Source organism: Lepisma saccharinum, chromosome 18 (assembly GCF_977018435.1).
Source record: "Lepisma saccharinum chromosome 18, izLepSacc3.1, whole genome shotgun sequence".
Classification (NCBI taxonomy): domain Eukaryota; kingdom Metazoa; phylum Arthropoda; class Insecta; order Zygentoma; family Lepismatidae; genus Lepisma; species Lepisma saccharinum.
The window spans coordinates 30837126-30857509 of record NC_139246.1 but is presented as its reverse complement, the minus strand read 5'-3'; the positions used below and the strand labels follow the sequence as shown (position 1 = coordinate 30857509).

The 20384-nt window shown below is 36.3% G+C and overlaps 1 protein-coding gene across 1 annotated transcript in view; it reads right to left on the bottom strand.

Moving 5' to 3' along the window:
• Positions 1–254: 254 nt before the first annotated feature.
• LOC146002191 (AP-1 complex subunit gamma-1-like) overlaps positions 255–20384 on the bottom strand; it is a 35992-nt gene continuing 15862 nt past the window's right edge. The window contains exon 2 of the mRNA XM_083139908.1: positions 255–498. Coding sequence (XP_082996034.1) covers positions 255–498 — 244 coding nt within the window. The remainder of the gene's footprint in view (positions 499–20384) is intronic.

The window sequence follows — 20384 nt, the reverse complement described above, 5'->3', positions numbered from 1 at the left end:
CAGAGTTGTCAGCTCTACGCCTAACCCCAAATATGAATGGAGGACCGCACCTGTCGTTGGTCAGCGGATCCCTGGGATCTAGCTGGGAAGATCACATTGTAGTCCACCAACTTAAACCCCAACTCAAACAAATTAACAAATAAAATGCATTGTCTGGCTCAATACAACAGGAAGCAAATTTAAAACATTAAAGTCATGTTTTCATTACAAAGGAATAAAAAAGACAAACACCTGTACCCAAGTAACAAATCATATTAACCATGATTCTTTTCAGACAATAGGGACCTTGTGGCTGGAAGAGATATTTCCATCAGTTCAGGAACTTTACGAATTATTCTAAATGCACATAGAGCTGCTTTTTTCCTTATGTAGGCGTTCGGAGATTTCATTAACCTCTCCACCTCTGCAGCCAGGTCTCGAGACATCTCAGGAGAGGCAATAGCTCCTAGCGTGCACAGCGCAAGCTCTACCACAAACTGTGTTGAACTGTTCAGGTCACTGGAAAGAGGCAAAATACAACATGTTTTGCAAGACGTGTAATAGAGACCCAACATGCATCTTCACCTGTAAAAAGTAGAAATGATTGTAAGTGCCAACTGAAACTGTGAAACACATATAAAATAAGGCACCAGAATTATAAAAACAACGAATAAATTTAAACGAAAATCAATTTATAAAACCTTTACTTTACCTTGGTACAGACATGGACACCTCTGGACTGTAACGATCCCATTAAGAGTCAATGGAGCCGTTACAACGCAGAACTGTCCGTGACTGTACCATTAACAAAATGCAGTATAATAAAGACTTAACAAACAGTGATTTCAAATTGACATAAAAACAGAAAGCTTGGTAACTGCAAGAGAGCTTTCAGACCAAAACAGCCAAACTTTGTGGTAGAGTGGTTAGCACGTGTGCTACGGAACAAGGGATCTGTTACGTACCCAATAGAATCAAGTAAGGTGAATAGTTTGCCAAAGACGAATAGAGATGGCAGCACCAGGCGTGCAAGGTTAAGAATTGGCATAATATATGTGAATAATTTTATAAATAAGAACAAAGCAAATTGGAAAGATGAAAAACAATAGAATATATTATAAGAAGACAAAGAATAAATATGAAAGAAGTAAATTAATATATATATATATATATATATATATATATATATCTTATAAATCAAATCAATGATCACATGTAAGTTAATATGAAAAATAAGGAAGTCAAAGCACTGATACAAATTTGTGTCTTTGAACAGATATTGCATCTGTATGATTGATTTACCATTCCTATAGGGGAAATTTTGTTTACATCAGTGGCGAGCGCGTTCTGATCGACGCCCCACAGCACTTTTTGGTTGCGCGGTTTAACCGTAGCACCTACTTGGATGCGCGTGTAAATCGTTTGCACCAAGTATACACTCTGTTGTTCCTAGTTAGTGGTGGCGCGTTCCAATTGCAGCCCCAAGAGAGGATATTAGTATTATTCTCAAAGCTTAGAGGAAAAAGTTGGAAAAGGATAAAGGAATTCGTTAAATAGTCAAAACCTACATAAATTAAAATCCAGAGGGAAGTTCACAAAGAAGATAAGAAGGAAGTCCCGATCCAGACCGTCCATTGAGAAGGAAGTTCCGATCCAGGCCGTCCATCAAGAAGGAAGTCCCGACCCAGAACGTCCATTAAGAGGGAAGTCCAGATCCTCCATATTGAGAAGGAAGTCCAGATCCAGACCGTCCATTGAGAAGGAAGTCCCGATCCAGATGTGCCCATTACGAAGGAAGAAGATTGAGATGGAAATTGACTGTAAACGAGAAAATTATAGAAGAATGTAGCTTATCATGTAAAATTCTTACTCCATGTATCCTGTGTTTAAATAATATATTCGTTTAAACGTCTTAATTGGAAGGCATCCTGTCTGGTTTCGTTGTATACAAAGAACCCTACCCTGTAGATAAGATAGCTGAGATTTAAGATTAAGGTTTATGTACCTTTGCACGAAATGAAGGTAGCATAAATTAATGGCGACCAACTTTTGGGGCTAGAGAATTAGGAACCAGACAGCGAAGAGAGAAAAAATAATTGAAAATGGAGGAAAAGGATAAAGATGGAAATGAGAAGGGAGAAGCTACAATGAATGAAGACGGAGAAAAAAGGGAAACTTTCATTTGCTGCGGAGAGGAAGGAAACAAGGAAGAAATTATTTCCTGTGTCACATGCGAGGAAATGAAACATTGGACGTGCGAAGGAATAAGAAAGGAGAAATACATATCAATAAGTAAAAGGGAAGAAGATTATACATGTAAGGAATGCAAGAAGGAAAAGCTAAAAGAAAAGCAGAAGAAGACAGAAGAAATAAATTTGATGGAAATGCTCCAAAAGCTGTCAATGCAGATAGAAGAAAATAACAAGGAAGTGAAAGAAAGGCTCGATTAAAATAGTAGACAATTATGAGCAGTAAGAAATGTAAGCAAGAAAATGTACAAGATAATAAGCGAGACATGTGAAGAAAATAGAAGATCATTGGAAAAACAGATAGAAGAAAGAACACTGCTAATTGAAAACAAAAGCGTGGATATAAATAGGACGATCGAGGAAGAAGTTTCAAAAGTTAGAGAGGAGAATATACACAGAACCAATAGTATGGAAAGAAAAATTGTTGAAAATAAATCGCAAATAGAAGCAGTATCTTCTAGAGTAGATGCAAATGAAAGCAAGATAGAAGAAGCAAAGGTCCTAATGGAAGATAGAAGCTGGGAAACACGCAATAGAATGGAAAAGGAAGTTCTAAAACTGAGAGAAGTAAGTACGCGGGAACTGCAAGAAGTTCAAGAAAAAACTAGCAATATGGAGAAGGACATTGCGGAAAATCAAAATAAAATTAATGCCGCAGATAAGAAAGGAAAGGAATTAGACAGAAAATTAAATGCGGCAGTGTCAAAGATAGAGAAGACAGAAAAGAAAGTAGAAGAAGTGGACAGAAGGTTAGGAAAGCTATTCATCAAAGAAGGAAACGTAAATCCCAGGTTTCGACAAAGTGAAGAAACGAAGGTTAAGAAAGAGCTGAGAGAAGAGAGTTCAAGCGATGAATCGACGATGGAATAAGAAGAGAAGCATAAGAGATATAGAATAGCGGGAGGTCACAAGAAAAGGAAATGGAAGAATAGCGAAGATGGAAGTAATAATGAAAGGCTCTTAGACATATTGGAAAATGAATTCTCGAGAGACGAGAACTATAGGACCAGGATACCTAGGCCACAAGAATTGCAGAATCTTCAAAAATTCAATGGGAATGTATCTGATAAATGTCCCAGAAAGTTTTTAACCCTTAGTTCGCCGCCGTAACACATATGTTACAAAAAAAGTATGTCCTTTGTAGCCGCTGTAACACATATGTTAGAAACAGCTTTAGATACAATTATCGAGGGTTTTGCCACACTTATATTTGTATATTGAGGTTGCAACACTGACAGTTCGTTCGGGAACATGTTTTGCACTCGTGTTTCGAAAATTTCAAATTCCTCCCCCCTCCTTTCTCGGAATATGTCACGTGTTTGGGCTCACCCAAACACGTGTTCGCTCTTCAGTTGACAGACACAATAAATGCTTGGTATTTACGATGCTGTTTTCCTCCAAGCTTCCAACGCTTTGATTTAGTACTGATAAGGCACATATTCTTCTTTGTGTTTAGACTTGGTGATCTAGCTGAAGTAGTGGCAGGGGGGGCAAGGAGAGAGGGGATTGGATGAGGTTTGGCATGTCAGCTTTCTGTCGCCTCTATGTTAGAAATGCAATGAAGCTTGACGATAGCCAGAGGCCAGAAGCATGAGTCTAAAGCGTGCGTCTATCCAGAAGTATAGACAAAACAAACGATTGCAAAGGCTCCCTTCCCTCCTCTGTTAGTACTAACAAAGGCATCACCATAAACAGTTCGTATCATATAACAGCTCATCGATTTCCCTAAGGCACAATCGTTTCCTTCCGGACATATTTCCACAAAGAGCCGAGTCAACAGGGAAGAAAGATTCACAGTAGCTACACAAGATGCAAGTGCGAACGAAATAAAGCAAAAGTTCAGGTTTTCTCCCCAAAGTAGCTGGAGAAGAGGGGGCAAAGTCCACATTTTTATGATTTTTTCATTGAAATTCGGGGGATGTAGCCCCTGCCCGTACCCCCCCCCCATGGTTGGGGCATCCAAATTTTACATGGTTGCATGCACTGATGTTCTACCTGCGAAACAAAAGTTATCCGAAGTAGATTGGTCCCATAATGTCAGTTATAACAATTTTATGAATAATATGCAAATTGGCTAATTTCGGTAGAGTTTTACGTTTTGCCTTATTATTCAAATTGTATTGCACCCACGAACACGAATGAAGTTTCATTCTGTTACGGAAGATCCATTCTTTGAAAAAAAAGCAAAAGTTTCGGTTTTCTCCCCAAAGTAGCTGGAGAAGAGGGGGCAAACTCCACATTTTTATGTTTTTTTTTTCATTCAAATTCGGGGGATGCAACCCCCGCCCATAACCCCCCCCCGCGGTTGGGGCATCCAAATTTTACATGGTTGCATGCACCGATGTATTGCCTGCAAAACAAAAGTTATCCGAAGTAGATTGGTCCCATAGTGCCAGAGTTATTACGATTTTTCTCCATTATGCATACGAATTCAAATTTCCCGCTCAAAGCCTCGGCGACACTGGGCTTACTTTCGTCAGACCGCGCAGAGTACTAAGGGTTAAGGGAACTAACAACAAATTTCAGACTTATGAAGATCCCCGAAGGAATGATTTTGAACGTCATAGAGACATGTTTTGAACAGTCGGCAGCAGGATGGTATCAACTAAATGAGCACAAATTTAGAAATTTTAAGGAGTTGAGCCGAAAATTCCTGAATTACTACTGCACTGAAGACATAAAGGAAAGGCAGCTAGAAGCATTAAAAAGAAGATATGTAGATTGGTCAAGAGTCGACAGCCTGGAAGAATATACATGGGAGACTCTAAGAAGCTTCAAAAACCTAAAGGAAGGATGCAGTGAAGATGAGCTGGTTAAACAAGTTGTCTAAACATTGCCATTAAGAATACAGAGAGCTATAGCAGCGGTTAAGATAAAAGCAGTTGATGATTTGATTGAATATCTAAGAACCGAAGATGTGCTAACAAAAACTCAGAATTCCTGGAACGATAAGGAAGGAAGATTCTATGGAAAGAGGTAACATTCAGAAGAAGAAGGGCGCTAAAAACCAAAGTTCCGGAGACAAGAATTTGATGTAAGAAGAATAGAAGTTAGAAACAAGAGACCAAGTGCAGAAAGAAGATACGTAGGAAGAAACAATGGAAGATATGAAGGAAGCATAGACTCTGTGGAAGAAAGAGAGAGAAACGATGATAGATATCGAGGAAATTGGAGAAACTTGAGAGGCCGAAATAATTTCCGAAGATACGGAAGAGGAGGAAATCAGCGATGGAGGAACATATATGAACAGAACGAAAGAGAATACCGAGTAAGTGTGCCCAATGAAGAAATGGAAAGAAGAAATGCACTTCCGGATGTAGAAAGAGACGAAGCCATAGAATTAGCTAGAAATTATTGTAATGACGCAAGAAGATTCCAAGAGGGAATTACAGCAGATGAAGATTCAAGGAATGCAGAAGAGAATAGAGGGTCAAACATGTAATGCTCTTGCAGCATCTCCCAGGTGTGAGAGCAAAAACAGAGAGAAATGTAAGGCAGGGAGAAATTGTAAATAGAAATGTACACAGTGAAAGAGAAAGTCTTGAATTATGTTTAATAGAAGAGCCAAATTCCAATGACCTGAAGCCAGGGAGAACTTTTTATGTAAAGGCAAAAATTATGGAATTAGAAGTAAAGTGCCTAATAGATTGTGGTAGTGTGGTAGATGTAATGAGTTATGATTGTTGGAAAAGGATAAAAGGAAAATATCCACAAGCTCGTCTATATGCATCAGAAAGGGATAAAATAAGATTGGTCATGGCAGCAGGGAAAGAAGAATATAAAATACAAGGAACCGTCGGCGTAATGATGAACCTTCAAGGGTTAAATTTTACTGTCAGATTCCTCGTAGTGAAAGGTCTAAGAAGTGATATGGTATTAGGAATACCATTTTTGGAAAAATATGATGGTCATATCTATATCAAAGATAGAAGATTGAATCTAGAGTCATTGGAAGAAGAAAGACTAGATGTTCCTATGGAAACTGTAAACAACGAAATGGAGAGAAAAGAATGCATTGGCAACCTCAATTTAATGTACGGACAGATGAAGGCAGTACCAAATGATATATGCGAAGAAATTGAAAGTGAAATGAATAAAGAAAATGATGAATACACTGCATCTGTTGAAGAGATAAAGAATAAGGTTGATGAGTGCAAAGATATTTCCAAAGAAGAGAGGAAGCAATTACAAGAAGTTTTGTTAGAACATAGGAACTTGTTTAGCCAAAAGCCAGGACTCACCAGAGGGTATTCCTACGAAATAGAAGTAGATACAGAAAGACCTATAGTATCTAAACAGTATCCGATACCTTTTGCGAAAAGAAAAGCTGTAGAGGAAGAACTTCAGAAATGGTTAAGATGGGAAATTATAGAAGATTCAAATAGCATACATGTAAGCCCGATGCATGTAGTTGATAAACCCAATGGAGGAGTTAGACCAGTCTTAGATCTGAGAGAACTAAACAAACACGTATTACTTCCAAGAAACCAGGTGGATAGAATAGATGAGATGCTACACTCATTTGCAGGGAGCAGATACTTTATTTCTTTTGATTTGACACTGGGATACTTTCAAATTGAGATCGAGAAGAAGTCAAGAAAGTATACAGCATTCAGATATTGATCAAGATTGTTTCAATTCAGAAGATTGCCATATGGTTTAAATTCATCTGTTTCGGCATTTATGACTGCGTTGAACATGATATTTGGGATAGAAACTAAGCATTGGTTAGCCATATATGTAGATGATATGTGCATTCACAGTAAAGACTGGAATTCACATATAAGAAGAATAGATTGGGTATTGAACAAATTAGGAAAAGCAGGATTAACCGTCAAACTGGAGAAATGCTCTTTTGTCAGAAAGGAAGTTACCTTTTTAGGCCATGTTATATCCGGTGGAGAAATTAAGCTATGTAGAGATAAGGATGAAGCGATAAGACTTTTCCCTAAGCCAATTACAAAGAAACAATTACAGAGATTTCTTGGAATGTGTAATTGGAGAAGCAAGTTCATTAGAGATTTTGCACAAAAGGCAAGACCATTGTATGAGCTATTAAAGAAAACTAACAAGTGGAATTGGGGAGAAGAAGAAGATAAAGCTTTCGGTGTACTGAAGATCGATCTCATATCATCGCCGGCCATAAGCCAACCGAATTTCGAGAAAACATTTTGCTTGGGAACCGATGCATCTAATATAGGACTAGGGGCGTATCTATTCCAGAAGGACGGGAATGGAGAAGACCAAGTCATCCAGTATGCCAGCCGTTCTCTTAAGACTTTTGAGAAATCCTATACTATAAGTGAACTCGAATGCCTAGCCATCTTATTTGGAATACAAAAGTTCTCACCATACCTCAAAGGAAGGAGATTTAAGGTATTCAGCGATCACAAAAACTTGGTCTGGCTAAATTCGGCAAAGCAGTGGAATCCTAGACTTACCAGATGGGCCCTGTTAATACAAGAATATAGCTTTGAAGTGATTGATATAAAGGGCAGTGATAATCAAATTGCCGATGCATTAAGCAGAGCTCCAATAAGACCACAACAAGAACCAGAAGAGATAATCAAATTGTCCATAAATGCGATTGTGGAGGAAGAAATGAAAAGTATAGTAAAAGAAGAATGGATAAAAGAGGTGAAAGAAGATGATGAACTTAGTACTATATTTAAAATATTGGAAGGAGAAACCATTGTTGGAGAAAGGAAGATGAGAAAAGCCAGAATCAAAGGGAATTTCAGAATTATAGAAGGCATGATTTTCAAAGTGAACACTGAAAATCCACACCAAGTAAGGTTATGTGTACCCAAAACAATGATCTATAAGATCTTAACAACAGTACATGAAGAGTCAGGACATTTTGGGGCAGACAAAACTTTGAGGATGGCAGGTCGTTTTTATTTTTGGAAGACTCTGAAAAGGGATGTTGTGGACCATGTTAGAAACTGCGTTGTATGCATACAGACTAAGCCATCTAAATGTAAATTATAAAAGGAAGAACTACATGTTATAGCTCGAAGGCCATTGGATTTAATATCCATAGACTTAATTGGACCACTGCCGAGATCAAAAGGATTGCAATACATCCTTACATGCGTGGACATAAGTAGTAAATTTGTAATGTGTTACAACATAAGAAAAGCAACATCAAAAGAGATAGTTAAATGTTTCCAAGACGGTTTCACTAAACACTATGGAATTCCTAGAAAGGTGTTAACAGATAATGGTACACAGTTTGTATCGGAGTATTTCATGGACTATATGCAATTCAAAGGAGTCAAAGTAATAAATGTAACGCGATACCACCCCAGCTCGAATCCCATAGAACGATACAATGGAGAAATAGTCAGACTGTTAAGAACATACTGCCATGATAACCATACACGATGGTCAACTGTTGTTAATAAAATAACTAAATTGTTAAATAACGCATTGTCAGAAGAAACAGGAAGAAGCCCTGCTGAATTATTTCTCGGATACACGGAGGAACCATATGTGCTTGAAGAATTGGAATGGCCAGATATGATGGAGCAAAAGAGCGAAATGAAGAAAGTGATATCAGAGCTGTATAAAAAGAGAAATAGAAGAAAAACAAAGGACGAGAAGAAGGTTAAGAAAATAGATATCAAGAAAGGAGATTTGGTGTTTTGTAAAACACATCCGGTGAGCAAAGCTTCAGAAAAAGCTATCAAAAAGCTATTTTTCATATATGAAGGCCCATATGAAGTGATAAGTACTTTTAGAAATACAGTTTTTCTAAAGCACATAAAAACAGATGTAGAAAGGAGAGAGAATTTAGACAACATTAGAAGATATAATTGTACAGAAGAGAAGAAAGAAAGCGTCAAGAAGAAATAATAAAATTGTATATATATAATTTGAAAAAATGTATCTGCACACATATATATATATTACGACATTTTTTTATGGCAAAGGGGGGGAATATTGTGTTACGTACCCAATAGGATCAAGTAAGGTGAATAGTTTGCCAAAGACGAATAGAGATGGCAGCACCAGGCGTGCAAGGTTAAGAATTGGCATATTATATGTGAATAATTTTATAAATAAGAACAAAGCGTATTGGAAAGATGAAAAACAATAGAATATATTATAAGAAGACAAAGAATAAATATGAAAGAAGTAAATGAATATATATATATATCTTATAAATCAAATCAATGATCACATGTAAGTTAATATGAAAAATAAGGAAGTCAAAGCACTGATACAAATTTGTGTCTTTGAACAGATATTGCATCTGTATGATTGATTTACCATTCCTATAGGGGAAATTTTGTTTACATCAGTGGCGAGCGCGTTCTGATCGACGCCCCACAGCACTTTTTGGTTTCGCGGTTTAACCGTAGCACCTACTTGGATGCGCGTGTAAATCGTTTGCACCAAGTATAAACTCTGTTGTACCTAGTTAGTGGTGGCGCGTTCCAATTGCAGCCCCAAGAGAGGATATTAGTATTATTCTCAAAGCTTAGAGGAAAAAGTTGGAAAAGGATAAGGGAATTCGTTAAATAGTCAAAACCTACATAAATTAAAATCCAGAGGGAAGTTCACAAAGAAGATAAGAAGGAAGTCCCGATCCAGACCGTCCATTGAGAAGGAAGTTCCGATCCAGGCCGTCCATCAAGAAGGAAGTCCCGACCCAGAACGTCCATTAAGAGGGAAGTCCAGATCCTCCATATTGAGAAGGAAGTCCAGATCCAGACCGTCCATTGAGAAGGAAGTCCCGATCCAGATGTGCCCATTACGAAGGAAGAAGATTGAGATGAAAATTGACTGTAAACGAGAAAATTATAGAAGAATGTAGCTTATCATGTAAAATTCTTACTCCATGTATCCTGTGTTTAAATAATATATTCGTTTAAACGTCTCCATTGGAAGACATCCTGTCTGGTTTCGTTGTCTACAAAGAACCCTACCCTGTAGATAAGATAGCTGAGATTTAAGATTAAGGTTTATGTACCTTTGCACCAAATGAAGGTAGCAGATCCCATGGTTTGAATACTGGCCCAAGCATGGGTGTTGTTTCAGTTCATTAATTTCATCACACATCTCACACTGTATATGTACAACTAACAGTAGCAAACCATTGCATGTTACTGACAAAACTTGTGACATGGAAACAACAAATGACATCTGTTTATCATGTCATTCCAGTATGAGTGTTGCATTTATTTCTTAAGGTTTCATTTCAAGTGGCATGTAATGTTTGTCACCTCCTGTCACTCTCCCCTGAGAGCTACAAAAGAATATGTGTTTTGTCAAAAACAAGCAATGGATAATACTGGAACCATTACAACAAAATTAATATACATCACAGGTTCTTTTTTCCTCAACTCCACTAGGATTGATGATGCAAATGACGAATGTAACCCATTACAATACAATAACAATTTGTGGGTTATAAAAATATAGAGACTAACAATACCATGAAGTAGTGTAATCAGATATGTTCTAAGCCGTACGTGGCACGAGGCCTATTATTTTCATTATTTCAGCACAATGGAAAACCTATTTTTATGATGTTTTTGTCGATTTTATACTATGGCAAATCTGTGATTTTTCATTTCGTATTTCGTACGAGTGTCATAATTTCTTTCGAGATAAAGTCCGTAACACCTACACCCACGCCCACCCAAACCCTCCCACGCACACCCACACCCACCCACACCCACCCACTCCCACTCACACCCACCTACACCCTCCCACACCTTCACCAACCCACACCTACACCCACACCCACACCCACCCACGCACACCCACACCCACCCACGCAAATTTACTTCCCGTCTACTTCCGGTCTACTTCAGGTCTACTTCCGGTCTACTTGACAGACACATGTGGGTTTTTCTAGTTTTTATAAGTACATATATTTTAGCGGTTCAAACTCACACTTGCTACGAGGCCTATTGTTTTTTATTAATTTATCCACCGTGGAAAACCTATTTTGACGATGTTTTTGTCGATTTTATACCATTGCAAATCTGTAATATTTTCACCTCACACTTGGTACGAGTGTCATAATTTCTTACGTGTTAAAGTACGCAACATTGCGATGGCTCGTAAGGTAAACTATTGCGCAATGTTTACGCAACAAGTTATTACGCAGACCCGTATCTAGCGTGTTGTTGGTTATGACGTAATGGGTGTCTTCTGATTGACTTACTGTTTCGGATGTTTTCATCCGCGCTTAGGTTACTTAAAGGGTTTTGGCATTCCAGATCAGTTAGTATCTTGAGAGTGTTTGAAGACTACGGATGTGTTGTTGCAGTGTTAAAAGTTAAGTATTTAATTTATTTTAAAGCTACATACTATTTATTATTTTGAAGTTTAAAAAGTGTATCAAGTGATTTTTTTCATAGTAATTTCGATCAGATTGAGTTTTGATGAAATCAGATGTTACTTGTTGTCTCCGGAAATTCTGTATAAATAACATAGCTGAAAATTATATCGAAATAGCTACAATTACTTTATTTTGAAGGAGGTTCAAGTCGTTTTTCATACAGATTGAATTTGTACAAATTTGTATTTGTATTGAATTTTGTATTTTTTTGGGGAATATTTATATATCAATACCAGAGCTGAAAAAATATTATAATTATAACTATTGTTTTTTAAAGTTACTTTCTATCAATTATCGTAAGTTTAAAAGTGTTTTTTTAGTAAATAGAATCTTATTGAATTTTGAGTTGATTGTGCGTCTTATTGTTATTTACTTAAAACATATTTAAAAAAATGTCATCTACCAAGTTCATCGAATGTGTTATTTGTGGGAAATTCATCTCCAAAGCTAATATTAGCAAACATAGGGCAAGATGTAGCGAAACAGGTTCAACAATAAATCGTTAGTTACCTACTAAGCCTTGTACTCAATGTGGAAAAATAATTAGCATTACTAATTTAAGTAAACACATGAAAATTTGCAAGGCATCAACCGGACATGGAACATTGAAAAGAAAATGTGATCATCCTGAAACTAAAGTTTCTACTTCCAAACAAATTAAGATGTGTAATGACCAAAAGCCGATTAGATCTGCATTCAACAACCAACTCCTGGATTTTCTTTTTACTTGGAAACCAGGCTGTGATATTTCTAGTATTTTGAGTGAAATTAAAACATCTATCATAAATATTTTGAAAAAAAACTGGAAAACAACTCCATAAAAGTATGTGTTGATCTAATCTGTAAATATAAGAAAACCGATGGTACAAGAAATATTTTTGTTCACAAAACGAAAAACCAAGTTCTTTATTTGCTGACATTGATAATTTGAATGTTTTTTATTCTAATCTTACTAGTGAATTGATTAGGAAACATGATGAATTCGAGGCTAAGGGATCAGGTTGGTCTTTATGTAGAAGTCCTCACAGATTAATCGCTTATGTAAACAAATTTACACCTTTTTCTGCTTCGAGCTACGTTCCACTTCCGGTAGAAATTCAGGTTAAGAGAGCCGTGCTGAACATTCATAACACTGACAATAAGTGTTTTATGTGGTGCATTTTAGCGGCGCTTCACCCGGTTCATTGGATAGATCATCCGCAACAGGTTAGTCACTATAAGAAGTATATCGATGAGATTGAATATGCTATGACAGGCATCGAATACCCTGTTGCTATTTCTGACATAACAAAGTTTGAAAACAGGGCACGAAACGGAGAAAGAAACCGATTAGCTATAAAAGTATATTCGTATACTTCAGTTAATCATTTTGTGCATCCTGTTAGGATAACGAATATTGTTGATGACGAAGCCATGGAAATCATTCTGCTTCTCATTGCTGACGATGCTGTTCATCATTACACGCTAATTCGTTCACTCTTCCGCTTGGTCAGAAGCCAAACAATCAAGTTTTGTGCACACATCGAAGTTTGTCCAAGGTGTTTAACCGTATTCGACGATCGTGGCCAACGTAATTACCAATATTTCAAAAATCAAGAAATTGCCAAACAAAAACTTGCTGAACATAAATTCTACTGTGTAGTCAACAGACCGGCTCGCATGTTAATGCCCAAACAAATGAATTCGAAGAATTTAAAATGCACAAGGCCTTGTTGGAACATCCGGCTATTATCATCTCAGACTTTGAGGCTTTTCTCAAATCATTGTCTTATTGGGATCCGGATGCCGAATTTTCTTCTACAACACCGTACCACTTTCATGATCCAAATAGTTTTGGATATGTTGTTGTTTGGCAGGATAGAATACATAAACCATATATATATCGCGGACGGAATATTATTGAACTCTTTTTTTTAAAAAAAAATGGTGTAGGAGGTTGAGAAAATTGGCAGCCTCTTATGCCAATCGAAATCAATGCTTCCATTATCTAGTGATGAACTTCTATCTTACAATAACATTGAAACGTGTTCGGTGTGTGATCAACATTTCACGGATGAGAATCGGAAAGTATTTCACCATAATCATTTCACCGGAAACTACATTAGTTGAATCTGTAACACCTGCAACCTCAAAATCCACAAGTCTAAATTCGTGCCAATATTTTTTCACAATGGATCTAATTACGACTTTCATTTTTTAAATAGGAATCATGGATACGATACGCAAAAAATATATATTCTTGCTCGAAACGAAGAAAGCTATATTTCTATAATTAAGAAAGTTAAAATTCCAGGAACGAATGAAATCATAGAGATGAGGTTTCTAGATTCTTTTAGATTCCTATCGGCAAGTCTCGATGCTTTAGCGAGTAAACTTACTGACGAACAATTTAAAATTACAAAAGCTAGTTTTCCCAACATAAACATAGAACTGATTAAACGTAAAAGCTTTTATCCTTACGAATATGTAACCCCTGAATCTAAATTTGACGATGACACTCTCCCACCTCAAAAAGAATTCTTCAGTCAACTGAAAAAAAAACGGAATTACGAATGAAGAATACGAACATGCGAAATTAATATGGAAGGAATTGAGATGCAATACTCTTGGCGATTATCACGATGATATCTCAAATTAGACGTAACAATACTTGCCGATGTTTTTCAGGTATTCAGAAGAACAGAAATAAATATTTATAAATTAGATCCAGCATACTTCTACAGTCTTCCTGGTTTTGCGTGGTCTGCTTTGTTGCTCCAGACCAGGATCAAGTTGGAATTGATATCGGATGTGGACATGTTACTTTTTATAGAAAGGGGGATACGTGGGGGGATGATGCAATGCTCGCAGAGATACGCTAAGGCAAACAATATTCACATGTCTGAGAATCAATACGATGCACATCGAACATCGAATTACATATTTTACGCTGACGTAAACAATCTCTACGGATTCGCAATGATACAAAAACTTCCATACGGAGGATTCGAGTGGATAGATCCCATTTCAATTGATATTAATAATTTCGACGATCGTGAATTTGGTCTGTTCATTGAGGTAGACATTGAATTTCCAAATAATTTGCATGATACTTTTTCCGATTTACTTCCGGCTCCGAAAGTAAATGTCCACATGATTCTAATCAAAGCAAGCTTATGTTAACTCTGGAGAGAAAAAAGAGATATGTCGTCCACTACAAGAATCTCTAGTTTTTAATTGGGAAGGGTGTTCAGGTGGTAAATGTAAGAAGAATTCTCAAGTTCAAACACTCTTCATGGTTAAAATCTTATATTGAGACCAACATGAGATACAGAACAGCTGCCATTTCAGAATTAGATAAAGATTTTTATAAACTAATGAATAATGCCGTTTATGGAAAAACGATGGAGAACGTCAGAAAGCATATTGTCATAAAATTGGTTTCAGATAACAATAAATGTAGAAAATTGGTATCTGATCCTAGATTCAAATCGCGAAAAATTTACAACGAGAATTTAACACTTTTTAATCTAGATATAAAATTAATAAAATTCAGAAAACCTATTTATGTTGGCGCAACAGTTCTCGAATTGTGTCGAAATTGTACATGTTCGAATTTCTTTGTAATATTATGAAACCTTTCTATAATAATAAGCTATCAATTTTGTACATAGACACCGATAATTTTATTTATGACATACAAACACCTAACCTCTACGAAGATCTTAAACATCCTTCCATGCTTGGGTATTTCGACACTTCTTCCTACCCTCAACCCAACAGATTTGGAATTCCTTCCCACAACAAGAAGGTTCTCGGTAAGTTCAAAGATGAATGTAACGGTGATATTATTGTTGAGTTTGCTGGTTTGCGTTCGAAGATGTATACATTCATAATAGAGAGCAGCGTCACGAAAAAAGAAAAAGGAACGTGCAAAGATACCGTGAAAACAAACTAACATTCCAGGATTATATTGATTGCCTTTCTTCACAGTCGAGGATACTTCGAGAGGATAATAGAATACAAAGCTCAATCCATGAGATTACAACGAATAAAAAAAGTAGCCCTGGATCCAGACGACGATAAGAGGTGTATTCTAGATTGTGGTATCCATACTTTGCCTTGGGGGCACTTTAGTTTAGAAGTTAATAATAATTGCAGTCAACACATGTGAAAAAAAATAAACCTAACATCAAACCAAAACTTTGAAAATAACAAAAAATCTACATATAGTCTAATTTTCTATTTGTTTTATTGAGTTTAAGACTTTAAAGTAAATAAAATGAATTTAATAAGAGAGAATATTTTTTTTATTTACACATACTCATGTTTCTTTTAACATCGCAACGATGAGGATAGTTAGTATTATATGGTTTTGGTGAGTCTCAGACCTCCAGGAAAAATAATCTTCTGTAGGATTTTTTGTGTAGTAGTGAGACATGCTAGCACCGTAAATTGAACAGCACATAACTTAGATTTTATTGAAAAGAAAGCAGAAGGCGTTGGAAGCAGTTTGAAGACTGAAATGGCTATGCAACAACACCTATTATAATGTTAATATTTTAGAATAATGTTTTGAGAATTGCTTCCAATAATGCTTGGTATTTAATTTAATGTATTGTTAGATAAAATACATAATTATTAGAATTTAAGGATGGAAAATATGAACAGCGAATGAATGCTACGTTTGACTAATCGTGAAGATGAGGATGACAGTACGTTCTATCGTTCCTATATCAAAGTTTGAATGTTGCTTTAAACGATATCGTTCATTCGCTGTTCATATTTTCCGTCCTGATGGTAAGAGACCTGTAGGAAGGCCAAGATGAAGATGGAGGGACAACGTTGAGATGGACCTAAGGGAAATCGGTAGGGTTGGAAAATAGTATATAGATCTTGCTCAAGATAGGGAAAGATGGAAGGCCAGTGTTGCTGCAGCCATGAACCTTCGGGTTTAAGAATGCTAGAGAGTTAGTTACTTAGTTAGTTATTTACTTTAAAGTATTAGACTCAATAAAATATATAAAAAAATTATACTACGTGTAGATTTTTTGTTATTTTCAAAGTTTTGGTTTGATGTTAGGTTTATTTTTTTTTTCACATGTGTTGACTGCAATTATTATTAACTTCTAAACTAAAGTGTCCCCAAGGCAAAGTATGGATTCCACACTCGAGAATACACCTCTTGTCGTCGTGTGGATCCAGGGCTACTTTTTTTTTTATTCGTTGTAATTTCATTGTTTGAGCTTTGTATTCTATTATCCTCTCGAAGTATCCTCGACTGTGAAGAAAGGCAATCAATTTAATCCTGGAATGTTAGTTTGTTTTCCACGGTATCTTTGCACGTTCCTTTTGCTTTCTTCATGACGCTGCTCTCTGTTCTGAATGTATACATCTTCGAACGCAAACCAGCAAACTCAACAATAATATCACCGTTACATTCATCTTTGAACTTACCGAGAACCTTCTTGTTGTGGGTAGGAATTCCAAATCTGTTGGGTTGAGGGTAGGAAGAAGTGTCGAAATACCCAAGCATGGAAGGATGTTTGTAATCTTCGTAGAGGTTAGGTGTTTGTATGTCATAAATAAAACTATCAGTGTCTATGTACAAAATTGACAGCTTATCATTATAGAAGGGTTTCATAATATTATAATGAAATTCGAACATGTGAAGTTTCGACAAGTGAAGGACTGTTGCACCAACGTAAATACGTTTTCTGAATTTTATCAATTTTATATCTAGATTAAAAATTGTCAAATTCTCGTTGTAAATTTTTCGCGATTTGAATCTAGGATCAGATACCAATTTTCTACATTTATTGTTATCTGAAACCAATTTTATGTCTACTTGCTTTCTGACGTTCTTTATCGTTTTTCCATAAACGGCATTATTTACTAGTTTATAAAAATCGTTATCTAATTCTGAAATGGAAGCTGTTCTGAATCTCCTGTTTGTCTCAATATAAGATTTTAGCCATGAAGAGTGTTTGAACTTGAGAATTCTTCTTACATTTACTACATGAACACCCTTCCCAATTAAGAACTGGAGATTCTTGTAGTGGACGACATATGTCTTTTTTCTCTCCAGAGTTAAGATAAGCTTGCTTTGATTAGAATCATGTGGACATTTAATTTCGGCAGCCGGAGGTAAATCGGAAAAAGTATCATGCAAATTATTTGGAAATTCAATGTCTACCTCAATGAACAGACCAAATTCACGATCGTCGAAATTATTAATATCAATTGAAATGGGATCTATCCACTCGAATCCTCCGTATGGAAGTTTTTGTATCATTGCGAATCCGTAGAGATTGTTTACGTCAGCGTAAAATATGTAATTCGATGATCAATGTGCATCGTATTGATTCTCAGACATGTGAATATTGTTTGCCTTAGCGTATCTCTGCGAGCATTGCATCATCCCCCCACGTATCCCCCTTTCTATAAAAAGTAACATGTCCACATCCGAAATCGATTCCAACTTGATCCTGGTCTGGAGCAACATAGCAGACAACGCAAAGCCATTAAGACTGTAGAAGTGTGCTGGATCTAATTTATAAATATTTATTGCTGTTCTTCTGAATACCTGAAAAACATCAGCAAGTATTGTTACGTCTAATTTGAGATACCATCGTGATAATCGCCAAGAGTATTGCATCTCAATTCCTTCCATATTAATTTCGCATGTTCGTATTCTTCATTCGTAATTCCGTTTTTTTTTCAGTTGACTGAAGAATTCTTTTTGAGGTGGGAGAGTGTCATCGTCAAATTTAGATTCATGGGTTACATATTCGTAAGGATAAATGCCTTTACATTTAATCAGTTCTATGTGAATGTTGGGAAAACTAGCTTTTGTAATTTTAAATTGTTCGTCAGTAAGTTTACTCGCTAAAGCATCGAGACTTGCCGATAGGAATCTAAGAGAATCTCATCTCTATGATTTCATTCGTTAATGGAATTTTAACTTTCTTACTTATTGAAATATAACGTTCTTCGTTTTGAGCAAGATTCCACTAATGTAGTTTCCGGTGAAATGATTATGGTGAAATACTTTCCGATTCTCATCCGTGAAATGTTGATCACACACCGAACACGTTTCAATGTTATTGTAAGATAGAAGTTCATCACTAGATAATGGAAGCATTGATTTCGATTGGCATAAGAGGCTGCCAATTTTCTCAACCACCTCCACCATTTTTTTAAAAAAAGTTCAATAACATTCGGTCCGTGATATATATATATGGTTTATGTATTCTATCCTGCCAAACAACAACATATCCAAAACTATTTGGATCATGAAAGTGGTACGGTGTTGTAGAAGAAAATTCGGCATCTGGATCCTAATAAGACAATTGTTTGAGAAAAGCCTCAAAGTCTGCGATGATAATAGCTGGATGTTCCAACAAGGCCTTGTGCATTTTAAATTCTTCGAATTCATTTACTTTGGGCATTAACATGCGAGCTGGTCTGTTGACTCCACAGTAGACTTTATGTTCAGCAAGTTTTTGTTTGGCAATTTCTTGATTTTTGAAATATTGGTAATTACGTTGATCATGATCGTCGAATACGGTTAAACACCTTGGACAAACTTCGATGTGTGCACAAAACTTGATTGTTTGGCTTCTGACCAAGCGGAAGAGTGAACGAATTAGCGTGTAATGATGAGAAGCAGATTTCCATGGCTTCGTCATCAACAATATTAGTTATCCTAACAGGATGCACAAAATGATTAACTGAAGTATACGAATATACATTTATAGCTAATCGTTTTCCCTCTCCATTTCGTGCCCTGTTTTCAAACTTTGTTATGTCAGAAATAGCAACAGGGTATTCGATGCCAGTCATAGCATATTCAATCTCATCGATATACTTCTTATAGTGACTAACCTGTTGCGGATGATCTATCCAATGAACCGGGTGAAGCGCCGCTAAAATGCACCACATAAAACACTTATTGTCAGTGTTATGAATGTTCAGCACGGCTCTCTTATGCTGAATTTCTACCGGAAGTGGAACGTAGCTCGAAGCAGAAAAAGGTGTAAATTTGTTTACATAAGCGATTAATCTGTGAGGACTTCTACATAAAGACCAACCTGATCCCTTAGCCTCGAATTCATCATGTTTCCTAATCAATTCACTAGTAAGATTAGAATAAAAAACATTCAAATTATCAATATCTGCCAAATAAAGAACTTGGTTTTTCGTTTTGTGAACAAAAATATTTCTTGTACCATCGGTTTTCTTATATTTACAGATTAGATCAACACATACTTTTATGGAGTTGTTTTCCAGTTTATTTTTCAAAATATTTATGATATATGTTTTAATTTCACTCAAAATACTAGAAATATCACAGCCTGGTTTCCAAGTAAAAAGAAAATCCAGGAGTTGGTTGTTGAATGCAGATCTAATCGGATTTTGGTTATTTCACATCTTAATTTGTTTGGAAGTAGAAGCTTCAGTTTCAGGATGATCACTTTTTCTTTTCAATGTTCCATATCCGGTTGTTGTCTTGCAAATTTTCATGTGTTTACTTAAATTAGTAATGCTAATTATTTTTCCACATTGAGTACAAGGCTTAGTACGTAACGAACGATTTATTGTTGAACCTGTTTCGCTACATCTTGCCCTATGTTTGCTAATATTAGTTTTGGAGATGAATTTCAGTAGTGTAATTGATGCTATTACCATCTCGAGAAAGGAAGAGCTCCCCTCAAGCAGATTTGCTACACTTAAAACTAGCTTAACATGCCCACATGAGCTTTTTGCTCAAGTGTGGAACCCTGCCTAATCCGAGATTTTTGTCAAAATGCCCTCAA